The 10,000-nt window shown below is 48.1% G+C and overlaps 1 protein-coding gene across 1 annotated transcript in view; it reads left to right on the forward strand.

Annotated features, from left to right (window-relative positions):
- The window catches only part of dab1a (DAB adaptor protein 1a), an 88,400-nt gene that overhangs the window by 72,781 nt on the left and 5,619 nt on the right, over positions 1 to 10,000 (forward strand). Inside the window, exons 9-11 of the mRNA XM_076276680.1 lie at positions 1 to 53; positions 1,051 to 1,147; positions 5,290 to 5,925. The exon at positions 1 to 53 is cut by the window's left edge and continues 10 nt beyond it. Of these exons, the coding sequence (XP_076132795.1) occupies positions 1 to 53; positions 1,051 to 1,147; positions 5,290 to 5,925 (786 nt within the window). The remainder of the gene's footprint in view (positions 54 to 1,050; positions 1,148 to 5,289; positions 5,926 to 10,000) is intronic.

Raw genomic sequence — 10,000 nt, forward strand, 5'->3', positions numbered from 1 at the left:
AGTTAGAGCTTTTCGGAGACATGTCCACCCCCCCAGACATCACCTCACCTTCGGTAAGTACGCACACACACACACACACACACACACATAATACACACACACACACACACACACACACACACACACACACGCACACACACACACACACACATAATACACACACTCACAGACACATACACATTCATTCACACACACCAATTGGGATGTCCTTTCCACCTTGAACTCCTGTGGACTGTTGGCTCCATCTTGCAGGGTGAGGTGGTGCAGCCGTCAGACAGATGGGAGCTTGGTTGAAGCGGAGACAGATAAATCATCCTCGTCTTTGTTGAACTCTCTCTTTGGTGGCCAGCTCGCCCGTAGAATGAAATCATATTTTTTAAGTACTGCCAGTATTTCATGATATAATTAAAAAGACTCCCAAAAGCAAGCAGTTTGCCCCATTAGTGGGCCATTATTTTCAGCTGAGATAAATGGCGCGCCCACTATTGGGTCAGATTTGATATGGGTATGACCTCAGATTTATTGACTTTTAATTGAGCTTTTATCATAATCTTCCTGACTGGTTTGGCTTGTGATAATGATGACACAGTGTTATTATCTCCTCAGTATTTGAAAGCAAACATGTCCGGTGTGTTGGTCAGGGCATTCAGAGGGTTCATATTCTTCTCTGGTCACTTGTAGAATAAGTAGAGCACGGCTTTTGAGCTGATGATATATGGGGCAACTTTCTGAGCAATGTTGCTGGGCAACCACGGAACCAGTTCCATGTGGTCTGATTGTATGATCGTGTAAATTTGCCTACTGATGGTGATTAGAGAGGTCCCCCCTCCCCTGTGAAGCGCTTTGAGTGTCGAGAAAAGCGCTATATAAATGTAACGTGTTGTTGTTGATGATTAAAGTTCTCTAGGGAACTCTGTGGGTGTGTGTGTGTGTGTGTGTGTGTGCGTGTGTGTGTGTGTGTGTGTGCGTGCGTGTGTGTGTGTGTGTGTGTGTGTGTGTATATGTAGCTGTTCCGTTTGACCTTTAACCTTTGCGTGTCCTCCCCATTAGACTCCTGCCTCTCCGGCCAACACGCTGGACCCCTCGCTGGCCCACCAGCCCCCGTCGGAACTCTTTGCCCCCTTCAACCCCGCGTCCGTCCCCTCAGGTAGGTCACTCAAACCTCCGGTCTCTTTCAACCCCCATGTCCATCCGCGCGCGCACGCGCACACACACACACACACACACACACACACACACACACACACACACACACACACATAGTGCTCTTTTCTGAACACTGAGTTCCCATAATGGGTTGAGGAAGGACAGAGTAAATGCTTATTTTCCTCTGTCTAGTCATTTATGTGGCCGCTTTGTGTGTGTGTGTGTGTGTGTGTGTGTGTGTGTGTGTGTGTGTGTGTGTGTGTGTGTGTGTGTGTGTGTGTGCGTGCGTGTGTGTGTGCTGCTCAGTCCTTATGCATGCCTGATAAACCAGCCTCTCATCTCTTCCCCACTGCAGCAGCCAGGTCTGTTGCCCTTGCTCATAAAACACAACCTTGGTTGAGCACAGCACATTTCAGATGTGCCTGTGTGTTTGTGTGTGTGTGTGTGTTTGTGTGTCTGTGTGTGTGTGTGTGTTTGTGTGTGTGTGTGCATATGTGTGTGCGTGCCTACATGTCTGTGGGCCCCTGCAGCTCTGTCTCGAATACACCCCACTCCACATTTGTTTATCAAGGCCAGTCTCACAATTGCTCAGACCCAGAGCCTCTGTCACAGCAGCCCCTAGCACACACACTTATGTGGGTGCAGCAGTAGCAGCAGCAGCATCAGCGTGGCCTGCCGGCTGTGTTTCCTCTCTCCCGGCCCGTCTGTAATGCCATTGCACATGGACGGTCCCCGCCTCTTAGAAGGGGGTTTACAGGAGACAAGCGCTGAATCCTATTTCTCTTCCCTTTTGCCCAATTCACTGCATTTGGAGTGCCCTCCACTGGGTGGTGCTCCTTCAGGATGGAGGTACGAGGGGTCGGGGTTCAAATCTCTACCTAGGAAACGGCACAACACTGTTTGTCTTCAGAGTAAATTTGCAGGACAGATCAAAGACAGGTAGGCGTGGAGGGGAGGGAGGGGGGGGGCTATGAATGCTGGACTACTGCACTGACGAGTGTGAGGAAAGGTAGATGGATGTCTGAGGAGAAGGAGGAGGAGAAGGAGATCGGGCGGGGGATTGGATTGGGTTGGGGCTGGGCTGGTGATGAGGTGTGCTGTGTTTATGTGGGAGCGCCCGATTGCAAGAGGCAGGGGAGTGCTCGTTAGAGCGGCCCCGGTTCAGACAGGGCATAGCACCGCACAGCACAGCTTGGCATGACACAGCATAGCTACAGGGGCCTCCTGTTGGACCAGAGGCATTTTGAGCACTGATGGAAGCGCGTCCGGAACAGCGGAAAGGAGGCGAGGGCTGAATGCACAACAGTGTCTGGAGGAGAAGCCAACATACGGTTAGGGGGGACTAGGATGTGTTTGCATGCGTCTGGGTGCGTGTGTATGCATATGTGTGTGTGTGTGCGAACGTGTTTATGCATGTGTGTGTGTGTGTGTGAGTGTGTGCGTGCCTGTGTGAAACGTACGGTGTGCACAGCTCTCTGGTAATTGCTGATGTTGCTGGGACATCTGGCACAGACAGATTGACTTAGAGCTCGGCATGTAAACAGAATGCCATTGAAATGCACGGAACGGCATGATTTATCGCGCCTGCGGTCTGTGCCCGACGCCCCCCACCCTGCACCATCAACCGCTCCCTTCCCCGACACTTGGCACGGTAAACAAGGGGGACTGGGCACGAGCCCACCTGCCCAAACAAATCTTTTACGGGCTATTTCCGGTAAGGCGGAAGGTGGCTATTCTAGATGTCCAAGTTATTTTCCGATTGAAAAAAAGAACACCACAGGTTTTAGTGTGTGTGTGTGGGGGTGGGGGGGGGGGAGGTATTAAATTAGAACAGTGTTGCAGCATTTGTTGAGGGCAGATTAAGAGGGGAAGAAAAACACACAGAAAATAGATAAATAAATAAGTGAGACAGAAAAGAGTAATTGAATTTCTTTTCAACATCACCACCGGCGCAGAAGCTCTATTTCTCGCACTCCCGAGCAGAACAATGCAAGACGGAAAATAACAGCGGGACAGTAGGAGGAAGCGATGCCTTTTACAGAGGATCCAGGTGCATCCTGCTCCTCATCTCATTCACTGGCAGATAGATCCACATGTCTGTCTGTGTGTCTGTCTGTGTGTGTGTGTGTGTGTGTGTGTGTGTGTGTGTGTGTGTGTGTGTGTGTGTGTGTGTGTGTGTGTGTGTGTGTGTGTGTGCACGAGTGTGTGGAACACATGGCAAAATAAACAGCAGTCAGATCTCTATGGCTGCCTCTTCATCTCGAGAGCGGAGGAAGACATGTAGCACGATTGCGTCGTCCCAGAATACATCTCATTCTCATCTCCTGCTCGGGCTCATCGGACGCGTCTTTGACAGTTTTGTCACGCGTTGAGTCGCTTACTGTCACTTGTATTTTATTTTTTTGTCGCTCGCGGATTGACGAAAACTGACTGACGGAGTTTGGAGAGAGACTCTCCCGTCTCTCAACAGCTCTCAGACCTCCCGCTGACAAACCAAGCTCTCCCCAACTGCCAGTACACAAAACAAGATAACACACTCGTATCCGCAAACCCACTTGCACCCCTGAGCCGCTCAGCCAAGGCCTACCACTGCGCGCTTAACACGAGCCTTATTAAATCAGTTTTCATCAAATAATGATTAAAGCAAACGTTGCATTGATCTTTAGCCCCAGATAAACATAATGATTTATGCCTCCAACTGTAAGCCCACCTCCGCCCTCTCCAGCCTCAATTAAATCTTCAGACTACTGTAAATATGTGTTCAATGAATCATTCATTTAGGTTCAGAGGAGTACTGGCGGATAGGACTTTCCACGGATTCGTAATGAACAGAGTGCTCTTCAGAGTGCTCCTACTCTTACTGCGTCAGTGCTGAGGCGTCCCTGAAGTCAGAGGCAGTCAGCTTTGTCAAAAAATGTGTCGCCTTTCTGTGCTCCGAACCGCCTCAATCTTGTAACATCTTTCTCGGGCTATTGAACGCTTAATGAGTGCCGTTCTGGGTACAGCTGCCTATTTTCACTTTTGGAAGTGCCTTTCTGTTATTGCCGGCCGCCATTTTGTCACTTATGATGCTTACTGAATGCACAGTATATGGAGTTCTTAAAGGCCCCTCATTTCTCGTTCTGAAGCCAGGCAGAAAATGTGAGATAAGTCAGCTTTGACAAAACAGAGCGGATAGCAGAGCATCCTGGGGGATCTCTGTCCCTTTGCTAATGCCATGGTGCGACTAGACGTGAGGCAGAGATACGATTGAGATTCGCGGTGCAAATGTGCGCCCACGCTCAATCAGAGGGGAAAAAGGAAGACAGCGTGTAATAAAGGCCGAGCCGCACCTAATATGAGGAGTCGTATCTTAATGACCTTGTTTAAATCTCTCGCTATTCATTAAGGGCTGCGCTCATTGTACGTCGTAATTACGACAGCCCGAGTCCATGCTCTGGCCATAAAGAGGGCCACGCTAGTGAGCGAGTGAGCGAGCTAGGATGAGAAAGTAGGCCAGGCTACTCCAGTGAAGGAGAAGAGCCTGGTCAACCTCGTCCAGCGTAGTCACACTTCTGAAGGGCAAACAGGACAACGCATCTGTGGGCTGCTTTTATGGGCTGCACTCGTACAGTGATTCATTGTGATGGAGGCTGCACACCCAGGTACAGAGAAACAGACTGGCTTGTCACGAAACTGTCTGTGAAATATGGCAGATGACAGCAGAGATCAACGTGAATTTTAAATCTGGATCTGCCAACCCAGAATATCAGTGAGGAGAAAACATCAGAAGTCAAGTTCTGTATGACAGAACGTGAAGTAGGATTTAGTCAGTCATGATATACCTCAGTTTACTGAATTTAACATCTGATGAAAAAGAGGGGTATAATTGTAGCACTGACAAAAACTATTACCAACAAGCCATGAGATAGATTGCCTCTAGGATTTCTGGGAAAGAGAATAATTTTTCTGCTCAAAGTAATTTAGTGGAAGATGCTAAATGAATAAGTGGAAATGTTGTTTTGTTTGTTGAGTGAGCTATAAAGCCAAGTGAAGTTTATACTGACTGTTGCAAGTCATGTCATGCAGCAGCTCCATGCTAAATGACAAGCTGTTAATGGATGATGTACCTGTATTGACTCATTCTCTTTCTCTCTGTTCCAGGTTACGTTACGATGGGAGCCGTGCCGCCTGGACACTGGGCGCAGCAGCCGTTTGCGGCGCAGACCCCGCTGGCGTTCGGCGTGCAGTCCCCGGTGCCCATGGCTCAGGTGCTGCCCGGCGGCCAGCCGGTCATCTGGGGCCAGGCCAACCTCTTCCCCGCCACGCAGCAGCAGTGGGCGGCCATGGCGGCGGGCGCCTTCTCGCCGACGGCCTTCATGCCCACGCAGGCGGTGGGACCCCTGCCGGCCGCCATGTTCCAGACGCTGACCCCCATGGCCATGCCGCCGTCCTGTGAGACGCCGCCCGTGCCCGGACCATCGGGGGTCACGGGCGGCGCCATGGGCGGGGGCCCCTGCTCCTCGTCGTCGGCCTCGTCCAGCCCACAGCACGGCGGCGCGGACCGGTCGCGGCAGAAGATGAGCAAGGAGATGTTCAAGGATTTCCAGATGGCCAAGCCGCCGGCCATGCCGGCCCGTAAGGGCAGCGAGCAGCCCAACCTGCAGTGCACCACGGACGCTTTCACCAGCTACTTCAGCCGTGTGGGCATGGCGCAGGACGCAGATGACTGCGACGACTTCGACATCTCCCAGATGAACCTGACGCCGGTCACCTCCACCACGCCCTCCACCAACTCACGTGAGTGCCCACCACACACACACACACACACACGCATCAGAGCATTCACTCACACACACACACACACACACACACACACACACACACACACGCATCAGAGCATTCACTCACACACACACACACACACACACACACACGCATCAGAGCATTCACTCACACACACATACAAATATACACACTCACAAATATACAGCACACACTCACACAGACATATGGTGAACACTCATGTTTCCAAACATTTACTCATTGACCTGTATTTGCACGGTCATTCATATTAACTTACTGTAAGCTGTGCCCTACACCAAATGCATGCACACACACACACACACACACACACACACACACACACACAAACATGGTCCTATGTGTATGCATACATACATGTATACACATTCAAAATTGTACACATATAGCAAACACAATGCCACATACACATGGAGACTTATAGTCTGTATTGATAGTGTTCATGTTTATAGTCATAACCATACAAATTCTTGACTCAAAAACATGTGTCTGGCATTTAAAGGAACACGCCACCCAAAATCAGTAGTGATATATGTTCTTACCGTAACTTTCACGAGTTGAGTCGTACCTCTCCCGCGTCGGTAGGTGCACTCAAACGATCTGTCGCGCGGCGCGAATGTGTTAGCATGTTGCTATGCTAGCGGGCTCTGCCGTGGCCGTAGAGAGAGGCACATAGCAGTATTCAAACACCTCCACGTTTTACCTACTTAAATACAGTTGCACGAGTAGTTGATGAAAAATGTTAGGGCACACAACATGAAACGTGACGATTTTCCAAGCGAATAAACAGGAGAACTACAATGTGTGGCGCAATAGCACTTGGGAGTACTTCGACCTAGCGTGGTAATATTATTAACACCTAATTGTAGATCCTATCCACCACAGAGTTTAGAATCCATGCTGGATCGACCCTCAGCCTCTCCCTCCCCTCTGAGCGAGAGAGGCACACACACTAGAGATGCGCTGATGGGCTATTATTTCAACCATAACTGCATAGCAAAACTTATCCATCAGCCATCCATCAGCACCAAAGTTTGTGGATTTGTCTGAAATTATGTGGCAAATTGCGTTTTTTATTACAATGATAAAATTGTAAAAGGACGTGACCGAAGCTGAGGCAAGCCAGGCAATAGGCCTATAGGCTCGACGGTAATTGTAAAGCAATTTACAAAAGATTCACTGAACAAAAATGCTGATGTGGTACATGAAAATTTAGCTAAAAATGTGGAGAATGTTGATAGTGTTATATTGTCACAAGCTGGCAGAATAGGCAACAGGCCGATGTGCGTTTTATTTGGAGACTGTTTTGCGCGACAGAGACTGAGTTTGCTGCTGATATTCTGGGGATAGGCCTAGCCAATGTACGACTTTTGCCTTTTAATATATTTGCTGCATTAGATCAGTCTTTCTAGAACAGGCAAGGGCTTTCTAGCCTCACGTCAGCAGCGCTGCATCACCCATATAGCCTACATTAAAACAACCAGCGGATGGTGGGCGGGTGCAGTTTTGAAAATTGGTCAACAAACTTTGGTGCTGATGGATGGCTGATGGATGATAAGTTTTGCTATGCAGTTATGGTTGAAATAATAGCCCATCAGCGCATCTCTAGTGTGTGTGCCTCTCTCGCTCAGAGGGGAGGGAGAGGCTGAGGGTCGATCCAGCATGGATTCTAAACTCTGTGGTGGATAGGATCTACAATTAGGTGTTAATAATATTACCACGCTAGGTCGAAGTACATCCCAAGTGCTATTGCGCCACACATTGTAGTTCTCCTATTTATTCGCTTGGAAAATCGCCACGTTTCATGTTGTGTGACGTACACATTTTTATCAACTACTCGTGCAAGTGTATTTAAGTAGGGAAAACGTAGAGGTGTTTGAATACTGCTATGTTCCTCTCTCTACGGCCACGGCAGAGCCCGCTAGCATAGCAACATGCTAACACATTCGAGCCGCGCGACAGAGCGTTTGAGTGCACCTACCGGCGCGGGAGAGGTATGACTCAACTCGTGAAAGTTAAGGTAAGAACATATATTACTACTGATTTTGGGTGGCGTGTTCCTTTAAGTGTTGCCCTTCTCTCACCCATACACCTCAGAAGAATGAGAAACACTAACTTTGCTTTATGCACACCTCTGGACCCCTGGAAAAAAAAACCTTGAAGCTTCCTGCTGTGTTTGATTTGATCCTGACTTCCGTCTTGTTCACACTTTCTCCTGGCAGAGGTTGGCGAGGTGGCGTTTGATACCTCTGCCTACAGGGCTTTGTCTTTAGTCAGCGTGAAATGGCAATTAGTGACAGCCATGAGGGGCACACCGAGAGAGAGAGAAGGAGAGAAAGAGGAGAAGAGGAGCAGTGAGGGAGATGAAAGCGAGAGAGAGAGAGAGGGAGAGAGAGAGAGAGAGAGAGAGAGAGAGAGAGAGAGAGGAAGAGTGTGACAACAGACCTCTCCAGCTGAGATGGGGGGCCACGGTGTTCTGTAATTACGCTGGATCCCGGGAGAACCCTGCTCTGTGTGGCTCACCCTGTTTGGGTCTCGTCGCCTGGGTTGGGCTAATTACTGCTCCACACAAGCACCGCACCACACCGCTTTTGTCACACACACACACTCAAACACACACACACACACATATGAACACACTGTGTACAGAAATATACAAAAACATTCACATATACACACTGTCATACACACAGAGTGACTAATACACACACACACACACACACACACAAACACACACAAATGTGCACACAAATATACAAAAACATTCACATACACACACTTTCATACACACAGAGTGACTAATACACACACACACACACACACACACACATACTGTACACACACACACATACTGTACACCAGGGCTCTTCAATTGGCGGATCCGGCCCGCGAAGTCATTTGTAGTGGCCCTTTAAAAAAAATGTAATGTAATGTTCTCCACTTTTGCATCTCTCGCTCGCTTTAATCCTGCAGCCACTGCCCCTCAGCCCATTGCACAAGTTAGACTACATTACAATTCATTACATTTGAACGTAAGTTGAACGTAAGTTCCATCTTAGTTTAGTATCAACCTAAATTGGCACTACGTTGGAGTTTATGAACTACTAATATTTAACAGGTTGCACCACATAAATAGTTGCTGTCAACAATATCGCAAAAAAAAACACGGGCACAATTTCTGCAAAACTTGGTGGAAAGGTGGAGCAGATCCGACTGTGAGGGAATTTCAAAGTATTTCTAGTAGCCTGGCTATTTTTTCGCAACGATGGCGAAAGAAAAACTTGGAGTCTCTCTCCATTTAGTGAATGATGAATTTGTGCGTAGCCTAGGCTATTGCCATTGTCCTTCATTTCTTCACGTCTTACAACATAGGCTAATGCAATAATAGTCTAGTGACGTCAGAAATGAGCCTGTCTAAAGGCCTCTTGGAAATCATGTGGCATGTCACATTAAATGCGCACTAAATTACTATTCGAAGCAAAAAGTATCACCGATAGCCTAACGAAGGTAAATTGTATTTGTAAATGTGGCGACGGCAAAACGTTTTGTGGTTAAAGTGAATCGTATAATAACCAAAGGAAGTGAAGGAGATGATTTGCACCTCCGTTCACCAAATAAAGGCCGTGGTTGTGTTTCTACAATATATTGGCACAAAACGTAATTTCTGTCAGAAACCAAGTAGGCTAAACGTTTTCATTGTCATCGTGAACTATGCCCATGTTCAGTAGGCTATGTTTTTCATTTATTCAAGCAGTGACATTTGGTATAATGCATGCGGTAGCGTGACGTGCGTCAGAAAAAAGATTGGCCTGTTCCTCTCAAAACATGTTAAAATAGTGTGATTAGCAACCAGAAAAGAAAAAAAAATCACGGGGGAGACACCCCCGGACCCCCGTGTTATTATCATTAGGCTATTATGACTGGCCTGCCCCCACTGCTAAAAAAAATCTAGAGGTCACGGTCATCTCATTTAAATGGTGGGAACGTCAAATGTAACAAGTAGGCCTATATGTCAGAGGAGCTACATATGCGACTGATTACACATTTAATT

The sequence above is a fragment of the Alosa pseudoharengus genome, unplaced genomic scaffold (assembly GCF_046254945.1).
Source record: "Alosa pseudoharengus isolate Yale_2024_CS ecotype anadromous, Long Island Sound unplaced genomic scaffold, YU_APseudo_1.1 YU_APseudo_1.1_scf_11, whole genome shotgun sequence".
Classification (NCBI taxonomy): domain Eukaryota; kingdom Metazoa; phylum Chordata; class Actinopteri; order Clupeiformes; family Clupeidae; genus Alosa; species Alosa pseudoharengus.